The 17388-nt window shown below is 36.9% G+C and overlaps 1 protein-coding gene across 1 annotated transcript in view; it reads left to right on the plus strand.

The window, feature by feature from the left end:
* Positions 1-17388, plus strand: part of PKHD1 (PKHD1 ciliary IPT domain containing fibrocystin/polyductin) — a 385065-nt gene that overhangs the window by 340826 nt on the left and 26851 nt on the right. Inside the window, exons 61-63 of the mRNA XM_036415099.2 lie at positions 3086-4100; positions 14640-14775; positions 16043-16130. Coding sequence (XP_036270992.1) covers positions 3086-4100; positions 14640-14775; positions 16043-16130 — 1239 coding nt within the window. The remainder of the gene's footprint in view (positions 1-3085; positions 4101-14639; positions 14776-16042; positions 16131-17388) is intronic.

Raw genomic sequence — 17388 nt, forward strand, 5'->3', positions numbered from 1 at the left:
CTCCAGTGTGCTACTAACTGAATAAACGTGTTTAGTGGTAAATTGTAAATGACATTATGATTACCAAAGCCAGCGTGTGTTTCATTTAAAAGTGATCAGAATTGCAGACCACAAAAATTGTGACTGGCAGATAAAGCCATTTGGAGAAGTGGGAAAAGAAAGGGGAAAAACAAGTGAGAAAGATAGTCATTACTCAAAACAAAACCTTTCCCAACTGAGAAAAGCAGGAAGGAAAGAAATCTAGAGGAAGAAAAGATAGACTCTATTTAATGTATTTTATTAATTTTTTTTTTTTACAGAAAGGAAGGGAGAGGGACAGAGAGTTAGAAACATCGATGAGAGAGAAACATTGATCTTGCGCTCTCTTGTGCTCTCCCCTCCTCCACTGGGGATGTGCCCACAACCAAGGTACATGCCCTTGACTGGAATCGAACCTGGGACCCTTCAGTCCACAGACTGATGCTCTATTAACTGAGCAAAACTGGTCAGGGCAAGTGGACTGTCACCGTGGCCCCTGTCTGCTTTGACTGGGAGAGTAATCTACAATACCTGTCTGGCTGTGTCCACAGCTTCTCTTACTAGTTAATTTATATTCTCTCCCTCAATTAATAACTATACCCAATTAGCAACTCTGGTACTAATTGGGTATAGTTATTGCTTACATGGTGTGCTTTATTTTTGCTTCACGTTAAAATTAACATGGTAGAATTGATTTAACTCTGAAGAAAAAATAGGGAAGTGGATGGTAGGATACTGATAAACCACCCTATCTCTTAGTCATCAATAAAATTCTGGAAAGACAAAAATTAATTTCTTCTAAGGAACGTCTGGATTCCAAATTTATCTATAAAATTAAATAATTAATAGCAGTTGCTGATAATCTTAATACTCTTTACACTCTAAATTCTCCATCATAGTACTAGGCAGTTAGGTGGCAGTGGAGTAGCCACAAGCACTCAGCTAAGGGAAATTGAGTAGGATATTCATTTGATGTAAGTTTAATAGAATGTGGTTTTTGTGGTTCACAATCACATCTCTGTAAAGTTCTTACTAGCCACCCTTGTCAACTTACGATGCTATAACACACAGGAACAAGACCCTAGGTCACACTGTGATGTGAATGAATCCTAAGGACTTAGAAAAACATGAGAAGTGAAAGAGAAGTATGTTTTAAGTGACAGTGTCATAAAAATTACTCTGTGCAAATTTATTCAAATATTATAGTTCATACATGAGAAAACCTTTCTAGGAAATTTTCCGTATTTGACAACAATTTTAAACATTTATATATTACCACAATCAGTTATGGGTTATGAAGCTGCAAGGAACTCTTCTAAACTATTGTGATAAAAACAACAACAATATAAATCATCCACATTAAAGAAATGACTGAATTATCTTTCTATTATCCCTATAGAAAATATTACAAAATTGTTGTCAGATATAGCAGATCCACAAAAGTGTGCAACAAAGCTATAAAAAAAAGTAATACAGAGGTGTGTTGGATAATTAATTAATAATATTACTTTTCATTAGACTTTATGCTTATGGTGTTTATGTGTTTAATTAATAATAATTTATATTTCAATTTAGTGAATTTTATTTTTTTAAGAGACAAAAAAATTCAAATTTTGTGTTTTATGTCAGTTTTCAAGACATCTTTCTATTTCATCTAAATTGTTGAATTTGTTGGGTTACAGACCCTTCATCCACAGGGTCTGTAATATTAATCCTTTAATTCTTAGAATGGTGTTTTCTGTTCTCTTTTTGTCTTGAGCAATCTAGTGAAGGGTTATTCAGTTTGGAGATATTTTCTAAGAAACAAGTTTTAGCTTTGCTCACATTCTGATTTTGTTTATTTCTTTTCTATTTCACTGATTTCTGCTTTTATATTTATTATTTACTTTATCATTACTTCTGTTGGTTTGCTTTGTTATTTTTAAAAAAGCATTTAGGATAATGGAATAGGAAATTATTTTTAGACAACTCTTTTGTAATATAAGAATTTAATGTTACAAATTTCCTTCAAAATACTGTTTTACTGCATCCCACACATTTTGATATGCTAAAATTTTATTACCATTTAGTTTAAAGTATTTAACAATTTCCCTTATAATTTTGACTACTGTTGCTAGTTGTGTGAGACACAAGTAAACCATGTACCCTACTTTTACAGCCACTTTTTGGTAATTAAATTTATTGATATAGAGGCAGCTTTGGCATAAATTTCTAATTGTATCATGTGGGAAGAAGGATATAAGAATAGAGATCATGCTCGTATTTAGTAAATCCTTCATTAGTAATAATTTGAGTTTTTATTTGTTGCCGTACTTAGGCAACTTTGATGAACTTGTAATAAGGCAAGTACAAAAATCTAGAAGACAATTTTGTTAATATAGACTTTAAATTAAAGGAATTCTTTGCTGGAAGATTTATCTCTGGATTCAGAACAAGAACTATTCTAGGTTCATAGACAGGAAGATTAGGAATGGTGGGATAATGGATAATGCTGTTTCTTTAAATGTTTTAATTATCCCTGACTATCCCCAACTCTGCCCAAATTATTACTTTTTCTCTCTTCTGGTATTTCTTTACTCTTCATTTACAGAAAAATAAATTATGAGAAAATTATGTAGTTTGATATCCAAACTCTTTCACAATTTAGTCAGAATATCTCTCTTCATTTTTAATATATCGCCATACATTTTCTGTTCCAGTTTCTTTACCCATTGACTTAAATATTACTCTATTCTCTCCTGTTTGTTTTATTTTTGTTTTTCACTATGGAGACCTTAGTGATCATTCCCGTTTTCTTAATTACTTTATGTATTCACTGTTTTTACACTTAGCAATTACAGCGAGTATTAACTTTACATTTATTAATAACGTACACATTTAAGTTGCATTAAATAACTGTGATTTAATTTTGTCCAAGATTTCTTTGCATTCTCTGTATTTAGCATACTGAAGTGTTCAAAAATTGTTTCATGTGGTTACAGATGATGATGAATGTGTAGGATTTTGCAAATCATCTTTGAGCAATTGTGGTTCCTATGTCACTTGTTTATTTTCCTTTATTTTATAGGTACATTTAGAGAAGAACAGAAATGCACATACCGATCCCTGATACAAGGCTACATCTGCAAACAGACTGACCAAGTGATCTTAATTCTTAACATTGTTAATGCCACTTTCACAATGAGGAAGTTATATCCTATTGTTTCTGTGACTAGTGGTTTTGTTGACATCTTCAGTAGAGCAAATGCCAATAAGTTCTGCTCTACTTCAGGGTCTGTATCTACTTTCTATTCCATTTTACCCACCAGGGAAATCACCAAGGTCTGCTTTGTGGATCAGACTCCTCATGTTTTGCGTTTTTTCCTGTTGGGGAACCAAAGTACCTCCAAACTTCTGTTGGCTATATTCTATCATGAACTCCAGAGCCCCCATGTTTTCTTAGGGGAAAGTTTCATCCCACCTATTCTGGTTCAATCAACTTCCTCATTGTTGGATGAGTCTATTGGTTCCAACTATTTCAGCATCATGGATAACCTCTTGTATGTTGTTCTACAAGGAGAGGAGCATGTTGAAATACGCTCAGGTGTTTCCATTCATTTGGCCTTCACTGTGCTGTTTTCAGTCCTAGAAAAAGGCTGGGAAATGGTGACCCTTGAAAGACTAACTGAATTCTTCCAGATTAGCCAAGACCAAATTAGATTTATTTATGAAATGCCTGGCAATGAAGCAACCTTAAAGGCCATTGCTGACCGTAGAGCAAAAAGAAAGCGCAATTGCCCAACTGTACCTTGTACCAGTTATTATAGAGCTGGTCAACGTAGACCTCTCATGATGGAAATGAACTCATACAGGGTCCCCCCACCAATCACCATGGAAACTATGTCAAAAGTGATGGTCATTGAAATTGGTGATTTGCCAACAGTAAGGAGCACTGGACTGATTCCATCCTTATCTAGCGACAAATTACAGAATTTGGCTCACCAGGTTATCACCGCTCAACAGACTGGAGTACTAGAGAGTATGCTGAATATGACTATTGGAGCCTTACTGGTGACTCACTCAGGGGGAGTCATTGGCTATGGGTAAGTATTAATTATAATAACTCAAATTAGGGCTGATTTCTTGGGTGAATATTGTACATGTCAATTTATACTGAATTATGTCATCTTTCTGTTTCTTTGGGTAAGAATAAAAACATAAAGAGCCATTTGTAGACTTAAATTCTCAATTTAAAAATTCTCTATGAAATCTATCTATATATTTATGATTACTCTATTCCCTGGCCTAGGTAGTCGAAGATATTATATTTTGGTACTTTAAAGTGAAAAACACATAGGAAGAGATTTTTCTAAAGCCATTTGTTTTCACTTCATTTGATCATTTATTGGTGTAATGAATTTAAGCAATAGGCTAGATCGTGGGGTGGCTAAGGTGAAATAGATATGAACAAAAACAGGACTATCACCTTTCCATAGAGTTATGAGCTAAAACTTCAGTCCTGAGGGAGGGAGATGATAATAATTTTGCCTATAGGTACTGGGGAAATATTTATACTTTGGAAAATGTTGGAGTGATGATCAGGAATTTACGAGGCTGAAGCTATGACCCTAATTGGGCTTTATTTAATCTAGATTATAAAGTTCTCAAAGGACACCTTTGTCAAATTGTGTGAGGCAGGAGCATCAATGATGCCAAAGAATGATGTTCTTGGCACTGGCCTGTGTAGGATCTGTAATATACTTTATGCTGTGTTGTTCTGATTCCATAAGCTTGTATTTTGAAGTTATCCACTAGATTTCCATTCAATACACATTTCAGAAGTAAATTTATCAAAATGTTTTCCTGAGCGCAGTAACTGAAGTCTATGAAGAATATGGTAAGGAAAGGCAGGGGTACATTACTCTCAATTTTATAGACTACATTAGCAAAGGAATGAAGCCCAAATTCATCTACAGCATCTGCCATGAGGTCAAGACTGTTGGAGTCCGAAGCTCCATTTTTTAGCTGATACAAAAGAACCAGCCTTAGAGACAATATGAACTTGGCATAATGCTTAGAAAACATATATAAAGCTAACCACCTCACAAATGCCTGCTGCATGGCTGTGGAGGACTCACCATGAGCAGGATGGTTAGTCCCTATAAACTTGTCCTGCCACTGGAAATATAAGCTCAAACCCATGCACATGTTGAGCTGATATTGGGTCCCTGAAATAGGAAGCTTATTCAGATTTCGAGCTATATTACTAGTGACATATTAGAGCATTCATATTCTTTTAGATTATGCTGCTGTTGCTGCTTTTGTATCTTATATGTGGTAGTGCTAATAAATATTAGTTACTCCTGTATAATCTCTCCAATGAATGTGCAAGTTATTCTAAAGTAAAAAGCAAAAAGTAATATCTTTATATCTGAGGCATATTCAAATAATATATTGATTGCCTTTTTATACACAGAGCAGTATATTTATACCAAAGCTTAGCAAATGATTTTGTATTATATGTTATGTCTTTACAATGGAGATGGGTGTTCCTCTTTCCTACAGTACGTTTATATGTATGGAAGATATAAAAAGAAAACTCAAGCACATTTTTCTGGAATCTGGTTGATTTGAAGAGTTGGGGAACTGTTGGCTTAGAATTGAAGCATGCTTCTGGTTGCATGATTGTACAAAATCCATTAAATCTTAAATAGTTTTACCAACCACCAACCCTTCAATATGTTACTGATATTATTATGATATTATACATAATAAGAATCATGAATCTTAAAAAAGTATTCTAGTGCATACTAGCTTATGTCTAAATATGGTTTCTTTCCTTTAGCCCAATTTCATTTAGATCCCTCTCAGTTCTTTTAGTGTATTAGATATATGAGTGACTAGAAAGAAAAAGAGCTAGTCCAATGCTAAATTTTATTTAGATTTTACAGTACTGAGCTTTTCTAATAGGTTGACATTTAACAATGACTGATTTTTATATTATATATTTTTAAAAGTCTCAGTGAATATTTAGCTTTTTACTAGAAGGAGGGAAATGTCAAAGAGTAGAAGCAATGGAAGTATAACAGAGGAAACCCAGCAAAGAGAGCAGACTGAGAACAAGTTTAGGATCATGCACATATGTATGTGGACATCATTTTATCATAAGGACATGAGATGGCTTCAGAAAAAGATTGCCTCTATTGCTCACAATCTCTTGTAGCCACTGTGTTTTCATTTTGACTCATATATTTCTGATTTAATAATAAACTATGTATATTATTGCATCAATTTTCTGTGGGGGTGTATTATGTCCCCCATTTCTCTCTATTCCTCTAGTTTTAAGAAAAAGTTTCTTAAAATTTAGACATAAGGCTAAGAAGCAAATAATATGAAGATAAGGATAGGCTGCTTCTTAAGAATACCTGAATAAATATATGCAGAATGAGAAATGCTTCATCCTAAGGGATTGAGTGAGAATTAGCAAGGTTTCCCGTGGTCCTAAGAATTGCACAATATGGTAAACAACCCTGAAGCCCTCTGAGGCCCCAAGGCCAGCACTGTTCTTTCAGCTTTGATCATATATTAACAACCTAATGAATTGACCTTGAGACAGCAGAAATTAGTCTAGGCCTTGGACTCTAGGGACACAGGGCTCTCAGTGAAAAAGCACCAAGCACTATTGTTAATGGAATTTGTGCATTTCAACAGTTTGAGGCCATATCAAATATCTACAGTACTTTTCAAAAGGACTATTTCCTGAAAGCTACCAATGTCTGCTTTGTGGGAAGAAATGGGAAGCTATCTACTTTTTAATTAAAGTAATGCAAAGAATTGGGCTCCCCAGGTGTTTATCTAGAGGCATCTGGACTTAAGCATCCTCCCTTGGCTTGGTAAGTTTCATGAACCTGTTTCCCATCTTTCAAAACTTATTTGGCCTCTGTTGTGAGTTTCTTAGTTTCCTCCTGGCTCCTTTATCCTTTTTGACTTACACTATTTTTATTGTTTTATTTTGTTATTTTAAATAATTTCAGTGAAGTAGTGGGAACAGAGATATACCTATTCGATATATTCAATCTGCTTTTTTTTTAAACTAGGGTTTCCCCTTAGGGGTCTTAGTTCTATATTTTGTCTTTTATCTGAAATTCTGGAAGGATACATTTTATACTGCTTCTCTTTCTTTCGGTAGCAACTTGATTTTGGCTCTCAAATTTCTTTACCTTCTTTCTATTCTCCCCCTTCTACTGCTTCATTAAAAAATATTCTTTGTCATATTGTAAAATGAAATACATTTATTTTTTAGTGGAAGTTTAGCTTTTGAAATGCCAAAGCTATTAGTGGTTGGGAGAATTTCTAAAGTGACCTCCCATTGATCCCAGGAACCTATGAATAGGATCACGTGAGCCCTTTTTCCTGCTGTGGCAAATAAGAAGGCAGAGAAAGTCACAGTGTGAGAGGACTTGAAGGGTCGCTACTTTAGAGATGGAAGGGAACACACAAGAAAAATAAGGTGGGCTCCATGAATAGGAAGTATTGGGTAACAGCCAGCAAGGAAATAGGGAACTCAAGTCTATAATTACAAGGAAATAAACTCTACAACGATCTGAATGCATTCAGAAGTGGATTCTTCCCCAAAGATTCCACCAAAGCATTGAATTTAATCAAGCCTGTCTGGTCTCTTAACCCACAACCTAGAGATAATACATTTGTGTAATTTTAGGGCACCAAATTTGTGTAATCTGTTATGCAGCAGTAGAATATGAATATGCCCTATCACACAAAGTTCCTTCTCTATGACATTGCCACAAACTTTGGGCCCTGAAATCAGACATACTGAGGAAGAGCATGGCATTATGGGAGTATGTACCTGCATGTTTTTATACCTATCATGTGAATAGCCTTTTAAGTTCCCTTGTTCTGCGTAAGGAGCAAGCTATGAAACTGAGTGGAGACAGAGAAGAAAACTAGGAGAGACCATCGGTGAGACGAGTCTTTTGGCACTCATTCTCCTTTAGCATCTTCTCTAGGCTCCCTGGGCACCTTCTGTATAGGAAATAGCTATTTGGAGTTTGCAAAAGCAAAATCTTTCTTTCAATAGGGCAGGATATTCTTCCCAGGACTGGCAGAATTCTCGTCCAGGAAGAGATTGTTATACTGGCCTGCTTGTCTCTTTCCTCCTTCATGGCAAAACCATGGCTTCATTGTCAAAGAATGTTTTGCAGCATTTCTTCTGTTCACCACTTTGTTAAGTTAGGTGGATGGCAAAATTGTCATAATGGTATTTCATATATGTGACTTTGTGGAAAAATGAGATGCTCTGTGTAAGCAAGATTTCCATTTAATTAAAAATTGGTTCTTTTATCAATATATTTTTTAAAAACTTTAATCTCTTAAATTTGAAAAAAAACATTATCCAGCCTTAATAAATGGAAAATAATGTATATCATTCACATTTTTATTGATGATTCATGGCCATTATCAAAGCTATCATTTATTCTATAGCTCTGTTTCTGCAGTGATGCCCTTAGGGATCATTGTTCTTATACTAAATGGTCCTGGATCACTAAATGTTTGACTCTACTTCTGCATATTATTTTCTGCTACTTTTCTTATAAATGCGATGTTAATTGTAATCTATTGCTGCTGTTAATGTACCTGTATCCAGCAGTTTCCTACCCACATACACATGTACTTCTAATTCCAAAACCAAACCACACTACCTTAAAATCAAGCAAATTATATTTATTGGTACAGATGGTGAAGTTGTAGGTAACTATAACAAATACTTATGAAAGCTTAATGTTTTATATTACACAAACATTAATTGAACTGCTATTATGTCCAAAAAATAATATGGCTCATATGAAAATTTAGAGATTTTAAAATTAATGGGTAGGCAAAAAACACATTTATGCAACTATTTAATAAGAATGTTGTATGAAATCTCATTATTCTATATCTATTACAAAAATATCCTGATTCAGTATTATTGCTTAACCATTAATTTCTGTAAAATTGGCTTGAGTACATTTTTATCTTTATAATATTTATTTGGCATTCAGAACTTAAACTTACTATTACATTCCCAAGAGTACTGAAGCACAATGCCATGTGCAATAAATGATCATTAGTACTAATTGAAAATATTGAAATGTAACCTGCTTGGCTTCTACGCCATTCTAATAACGCTCGTGCAACCAATATCTTGTATTAAATCCCATTCATCAGAAAAATTTTGAGTGATTCATTTTTCTTGTCTGAATTTGATTGCTACAGCACCCCAATATAAGTTGAAAATTTTAAAAATATTGTGCGTGATCTTAAAAATGTGTTCAGAGTTTCCATTATTTCAGATATTTATGCTGGATTTATTCTAAAATATTATTTTAAATTACTAACTAAAACACATAGGTTTTGACCTTTGATTTGACCTTGTGGGAAGATATGCTGTGTTTACTCTGTGCCTGTACCTACCCCTGGCACACTGCAACCTACACCTAGGTTACTCAAATCTCAAATCTCTACTTGAATTGAATAATTCCAAAAACCCTCAAGAGTTTAATAATAAGTGTTAGAGCACATGTGTCAAACACAAGGCCCTCGGGCCAAATCCGTCCCGCCAGGCCTTGCAATGTGGCCCGCACCGCGCTGTCATCACTGCACTCCGCTGCGTTTCCATCACTATCACAGTTTATGACTGTTCGGTAAACCATTCGGCACGCGATTTAGGCTGGATTTTAGATTTTGGCCCCTTCTCTGATTGAGTTCGACACCCCTATTTAGAGCATAGCAGTAAGCACACCACCTGAGGAGTGTGCCAAAACTTGAAGTTTGCCAGGCCAAGACAGGTGGTGGCTTTCCAGAAGCACTTGAAGACCTAAGAGCAGAAGTAGTGCATGGTGGGTATTGATCTGTCTAAGGGTTACTATAGTTATATGTACTGGGTGCTTGCAATGTGCCAGGTCTGGAAATATTATGCTATCATGCAGGAAGGAAACACTGGGATCATAAAGCATTTCTTCTCTCTAGGGTCACAGCAGCTAAGGGCATCTGCCTGGGTTTGATAGGAAACATAGGATTATAAAATATGGTAGTCCTCTCTTATTCATGGTTTTGCTTTCTGAGGTTTCAATTAACCGTGGTCAATTGTGGTCCAAAAATATTTAATAAAAAATTCCATAGATAAACAATTCATAAATTTTCAATTATATGGGGGTTTTAGTGGCATGATTTAATAAATGATGGAAAATGCTCAGGACACCCTGACACATTTCATTGAAACATTGGGCTCTTTTTTAAGAACCTGATTTAGTAATGTTGAAGAAGCAAAGGGAGTGAGGAAGTATCTCTATCCCCCTCTCCCACCCAGAGCCAGCCTTTACCAATAGGATTTATTTGTTTATTTGTTTATTGGATTTGTCATGCAAATATAAATAGTCCCCTGCATCTACCCCTTTAGAGGGTTAGCAGTTTGGATCTGGCAAATTAAAAGGCAAGGGTTGAAGTGCATAGTGGCGATTTCTGAACTGGGAAATTTCTGAATTCTCTTTATCCTTCTTTTAGTTGACACTTAGCCTTGAAAGGGGTGGGGGGATTTTTTCACATACTTGACTGGGTATTGGAAGCTGTTAACTAGTGGTTAGAACTGGGAGGATTGGAGGGAACTTTCCTCCCCCATTTTTTAAAGTTTGGCTGTAGGTCTTTCTGCCCGCAGGCTACAGTCACATTAGTGGTTGGAAATTGGATAAGGACAGCACAATGACAAATCCAGGTTGCTTGCAATAAGTTGCTAATCCCTTTGCTTTAATATCGGAGCAGCGTATAATGATGTTTGGACATCACTCCAGTTTACTGACGACCCCACTGGGGCCAGCAATAGAACCTTACAACTGTCTAACAAGGTGTCAGGTGACTCCCGTCGTCACAGCAACGGACACTGGAATCTAATCTTCCCTCCATCCCTTCTAGCACCCAATAACGCCTAGATTATATAAGTAGCCCATCATTGCTTGGTAACTTGAATCAATTAACGTTAATTCGCACAATGCTATGATGTATTGTGATCACTTTCATTTCAGGGAAGGGGGAGAAATTGCTATAAGTCACCTAAAATGAGGTTGTCTGTGGTGCCGAGGTATTAATTGGGTGTCCATATTAAATGCAAAAGGAGCCCCATCGTGAAAGGAAAGTGGATGAGTGACTCTCTTGGCTGCTATTGACCTATCAGAAGAAGACAGTGCCCTTTTCTTTTGCTTTTATCTATTACAGTTTTCCCTATTGCGTGTCAAGTTGATGTATTATAAAAAATTCATTTGGTGACCTTTCACCCCCTCAGCAGATTAAACAATTTCACTTCGATGGCATCATTAACAGGACCCTGCATTTAATGATGATTTCTCTAAAAGGCCACGGAGATTCGATTTTAAGCTAACAGATTTATTGCACTATTATAACATATCGTAAAAAACTGTACCACCTACGGTCAGGTTTTAGGATAGAAACTGCTTAAGAGTTTATGTGGAGCTTAAAGTGGTATTACCTTGGGATATGCTGTAGCAGCAAGTCTCTGACCTCCAGTGAGATGCTGTTTACATTTAATAAGAGATGTTTGCTCACAATAAACTTTAAAGTGTGTCAGGGGCAGGCCTTTCAGCGGGGGCTCAGGCAGTTGGTTCCCGTCCCTCCGTCTGCAGACATCAGTGTTCTTGTGTCAGGATTTTGATGAGCCTTTCAGTTTCTTCAGCCCACGCTGCTGGCCTCAATTCTGTCTCGCACCAGAAAGCACTTAAGAACTAGGTTAGGGGAGAAATAGGAGCTGGTAACAATGTTAGAATTTTCCAATAACCTGGAACCCATAGAAGAACAGAATTAATAGCATACATTATTATTTTTTAAATCTGTTTTAAATTATTCCCTTTTAAAAAAATAAAAAGAGGGCCTTGCCCACTCAGGTTAAGCAAACTAATAAATGGTGATGGGACTATTGTATGTTCAATTTCCAGTGAGCGACTGTACCACAGGTCAGAGCCTTAACTGGGAGATGACCAAAGGGGGCTCTTAGGACTGCTCTGCTCCATTTCCCAGAATTCTCCGGGGGGGTGGGGGCGGGGGAGGGAAATTGCTTCCTACAGAAACTTTATAGTTCATGGTCCACTGTATGTCCTCTTCTGCTTTCTAGGGTTGATTGTCACTTTTATCTGACATACACCTTTCATGCCAAATAAGTAATTTATTCTTTTGTCCTAACATACACATAAAAAATTAAAATAAAAGGTTGATTTAAGCATTTAATTGATGGCAGGATAAGCTACTTTTTAGAAAAAAAAAATCATTTTTTTTTTTTGTTTTTTTTGTTAGACCTGACTTAAGTTGTATAGAGGATAAGTCACTATGGGATATTAGGGTAATATATGTGATATATGATGTTTAGCTTTTATATTTCCATTAAATTGCTAAAAATTTATTACATGTCTATGATGTATAGTGCATAACAGGCTTGATGAGGCAATATATAATAAAAGCCCAGTGACCAAAGGGCGGAATGGCCAGTGTATGTCACTATGACATACACTGACCAACAGGGGGCAGACACTCAATACAGGAGCTGCTTAAAGGTGGGTCCACAGTCACTTGGGGATGAGCAGTGCTCCCACAGTGGGCCTATCCCCACAGGCCACGCCCCCCACCAGTGCATGAATCCTGTGCACCCAGGTCTCTAGTAGATATATAATCTATAATTTTTTTTAATATGTTTTTATTAATTTGAGAAAGAGAGAGAGAGAAAAACATCAACAAGAGAGAAACATCAATCAGCTGCCTCCTGCATGCTTTCTACTGGGGATTGAACAGGCAACCTGGGCATGTACCTTGACTGGTAATCAAATAGGCGACCTTTTGGTGCATGGGATGACACTTAGCCAACTGAGACACACTGGCCAGGGCTACAGTGTTCATTTAATAAAGCTATCTTGGTCATCAAAAATACCAAAAATCTTGGGAAAACATGTTTTAAGGTATCATGCATTATATAACCATTTTATTTTATTTATTCTATTTTATTGCTAAGTCACATCAGCAATTAATGTGCTTGAAAGGGGCAAAAAACAATATAGCTCATTGGTAAATTGCTCTAGACCACATGTGTCAAACACAAGGCCCGCGGGCCAAATCCGTCCCGCCAGGCCTTGCAATGTGGCCCGCACCGCGCTGTCATCACTGCACTCCGCTGCGTTTCCATCACAATGACAGTTTATGACTGTTCAGTAAACCATTCGGCCTGCAATTTAGGCTGGATTTTAGATTTTGGCCCCTTCTCTGATTGAGTTCAACACCCCTACTCTAGACCTTAGTCATGCACCTGCTATTTGTAGGACCTTTAGCAGGTTACTTTAGTCCTTTTGGACCTCAGTTTCTGCATCCTATATAATAAAAGTCTAATATGCAAATTGACCAAACGGCTAGTTGCTATGATGTGCACTGACCACCAGGGGGCAGATGCTTAACACAGAACCTCTTACCCAGCCCACAGGCTCCAGGCCGACCAAGGCAGGTGCCAGATTGGCCCTGATCGGCAGCCAGACCCAGGGACCCTACCCATGCATGAATTTCATGCGCTGAGCCTCTAGTGTATAAATAAGAATACCATAATGTCATTTAAAGAAACTATGAGTTTAAACAAGGAAAGCTTAGTATAGTACCTGGTACACAGTTAGTACTCAGCATATATTAATTATAAGTATTATTCTCCCCAAAGGCTTCATTCAATTAAAATTAAAAAATCAGTTAATTCCATGGTTATTGGACCTATTTAGTGCAAGCACACCATGGAGATGACTATTATGGAAGGGCTGTTGTGAGGACTAAATGAGCTATTCCATGTCTAACAACTACGCTGGGCTTTGCTCTCAGGCATCTCCTCTCAGCTCCCAGTGATGTCATCATGTCATCATGGTACCAGAATCAGTCATGGAGAAAGTATTCACACCATGGAAACTGGAAAACACTAGGCATCAGGGTCTTTGACGGGAGAGCTGGTTCACTGGCATACTACTGAACACATCCCCACTGTCTAAGTCTTATAATCTGCTAAATTCCTTCACTGGGTTATTTGGGGGGCTTCTATCATTAAACTGTGATAAAATATAAGTTCATAATTAGTGCTTCAGCCCCCATCCCCTCACACCCAGTCTGTTCTTTACCATGGCTCAGCAAAAATTTATATATACAAAAGCCAAGCAACCAGAACAGACCAACTGAAATGATTGGAACAACCAGTTACTGTGATGCACACTGTGGCAGCCCCTCCCCCTGCCATCCCTATCCCCAATGGGCCCTCCCCCCTATTGAGGGTGGATGTGGCCGACCTGACCTCCCACATCCCCTCACCCCACCAGCCCAACCTGATCAGCTTCCACTGGGGTGGGCCAGCCAGACCCCACCAGTGCACAAATTTGAGCACCGAGTCTTTAGTGTTAAGTACAGACATAATTATTCAGTTACAATGTAATGTTCACTACAAAGTGTATTATTTTCTAGATTCAAAGGCAGATATTTTCACTGCTAATAATGGATTTTGGCAAATCACTACTACAGTAATATTTGTAATCTTATGACTGTATTCCATTTTGTTTTACATGTGACAGAAATACAAGCAATTTTAAAACTGAGAACTCGATATATATTCGACCCTATGCTCTTTCAGTCCTAGTCCAGCCTTCAGATGGAGAAGTAGGGAAAGAACTTCCAGTACAACCACAGCTCATTTTTCTGGATAAGCAGGTAACTTGTTCACAGATAATGATCCTTAAAGCTGGGTAGCATGTACTCAGTGCAGATTCCATTGTCCAAATGGTACTCAGGGGGCACTCTGTAAATATGGTACATACTTACAGAGTGCCCCCTGAGTACCATTTGCTGCACTTAGAACTTCTCCTGACTTCTGTCATCCTCCTTCAACTTCATTGCCTGCTTTCCTTCTGCTTCATATGGATGCCCACATTTTTTATTAAGAGTGAAAATACAATTTGGATAATTTTCCTCCCCAAGCAAAATTTTGAAGTAGATTTCTAGTATCTTCTCAGAAATCTGACCCTCTCAAAGAGGTAGAACTATATTTAAAGAAGTCATTTCATATGCTAATGAGGAAATTTATGCCATCACATCTGCATTATAGTTTTGTAGCTTTTTAAAATCTTTATTGTTTTCCAGTTTTATGTTATTTTAAATTATTTCTCTCATAGTGGTTAAATAAATCATTAACAAGAGGTTTCACTACTTAATTCTAACTTCAATGGCATGCCCTCTGTTTCTATTTTATCTTTTCTGTATTTACTAAAGTTGTGCTAGAAAATAAAGAAAAATAAGCTAATTAAATCTGCTTTCCACTCTTTACTTTTAAAATGCATTCCCTGGCCCTAACCACTTTGGCTCAGTGAATAGAGTGTCAGCCTGCAGACTAAAGGGTCCCAGGTTTGATTCTGATCAAGGGCATGTACCTTGGTTGTGGGCACATAGTGGGTGTGCAGGAGGCAGCTGATCGGTTTCTCTCTCATCGGTGTTTCTAACTCTCTCTACCCCTCTGTAAAAAAAAAAAAAAAAAAAAAAAAATTAATAAAATATAGTTTTTTAAAAATGCATCTCCTGACATGTATGCAGAGGGACAGAGGCCACAGGACTGAAGTCCACATTTGCAAACCCATTTCTCTGCTGCTTTCTTCTCTTGACCTTGCCTTCCTTAGTAACCGTCAGCACAGAATGTCACTGTTCTCTTTTACAAACTTGGCTTTCCTTCCTCCTCTTCACTGCTCCACCTTTTTCTGTAGTAATGTCACTTCTCTCAATGTGATAATCATGATATATTTTTAACATGAGAAAGAAAATGCTGGTTTATCATTTTTCTTCCTTTGCTTGTTTGTACTGAATTTGTGCTTTATGCAAGATTCTATTCTAAATTCACTTCTTTTATAGATAAATTCATAGATTCTTTTCTGAATCCAACTTTTCCTGTTGTTTTTTTGTTTTATTTTATTTTTCCCCCTGTTCTCAGAATCGGAGAATAGAGTCCTTGGGGCTGCCATCAGAGCCTTGGGCCATTTCTGTTTCCCTGGAAGGGACTTCAGACTCAGTGCTGAAAGGTAGGTATCTGTGACATTCAGAGACCTGTTACTACTGCATCTGCACAGAAAATGTTTGCAGCCATTAGGGATTCATAGCAAGGACAGTTATCCTCAGCATCTTCAGTAATTTGAAAGGAACATCCATCATCCCCACTCTACAATGCCAGTGTTTGTGAAAAGAAAGTTTCAGCTGGCAGTAAATAGTTAAGGAAACATCTCCTCCTCTCCCCTCCTTTGCTTGATGAAGGAGCATTTTTTTTGTCACGTCCATAACCCCAATAGGGTGTAAGGAGAAGAGCATGTCCCCTAAGACAAATGATTCTTTAGTACAGTATCATGGACATGCTGAGGGATCAAGTCACCCATACAAAGTGGTTTCTATGGAGAAACACTGGCTCAATGATAGAAAGAATAAATGTGATGGCAAATGCAAAACACCCGGTTCAGAGCAGAACATCAAGTTCATTTTTTCCTCTCCACTTTTCTTTGTCTTCTGTTAGCTTCCTGTGCAGTCCAAGTATCACTGCTTAGCTTCATTTACTTTCAAATGCATGTGAAAATTTAAAAAACACATATTTTATTTTTTGCTCCTATGAATTTGAATATTTTAGATACCTCATATAGATAAAATCACACAATATTTGTCCCTCCATGACTAGCTTATTTCCCTGGCATAATGTTCTCAAGGTTCATCCAAGTTGTTACATATTATAGATTTTCCCTTTCTTAAAGGCCCAGTAGTATTTCATTATATGTGTATTCCATGTTTTCTTTACCTATTCATCTATTGGTTGATGTTTTGATTGTTTCCATTTCTTGGCAAGTGTGAATAGCTCTGTAATGAACATGGGGTGCAGCTATCTCTTTGCAATCTTGATTTAAATTCTTTTGCATAAATACCTAGAAGTGGGCTTGCTGGATCATATTTCTATTTTTAATTTTTGGGAAGAACCTCCATAGTGTTTTCCAGAGCAGCTGCACCCATTTTGCATTCCCACCAATAGTACACAAGAGTTCCAGGCCAACACTTATAGTCTTTGGGCATTTTGATAATAGCCATCTTAATAAGATGTAAGATAATATCTCATTTTATTTTGATTTGCATTTCCCTGATTATTAGTGATATTGAGCATATTTTCATATACCTATTGGCCATTGCAGGTCTTCTTTGGAGAAATGTCTGTTCCAGTCTTTAGTCTATTTTCTATTTTTAAATCATATCATTTGTTTGTTTGTTTTTGCTATTCATTTGCAGGAGTTCCTTATATATTTTGGA

The sequence above is a fragment of the Pipistrellus kuhlii genome, unplaced genomic scaffold (genome assembly GCF_014108245.1).
Source record: "Pipistrellus kuhlii isolate mPipKuh1 unplaced genomic scaffold, mPipKuh1.p scaffold_m20_p_5, whole genome shotgun sequence".
NCBI lineage: Eukaryota > Metazoa > Chordata > Mammalia > Chiroptera > Vespertilionidae > Pipistrellus > Pipistrellus kuhlii.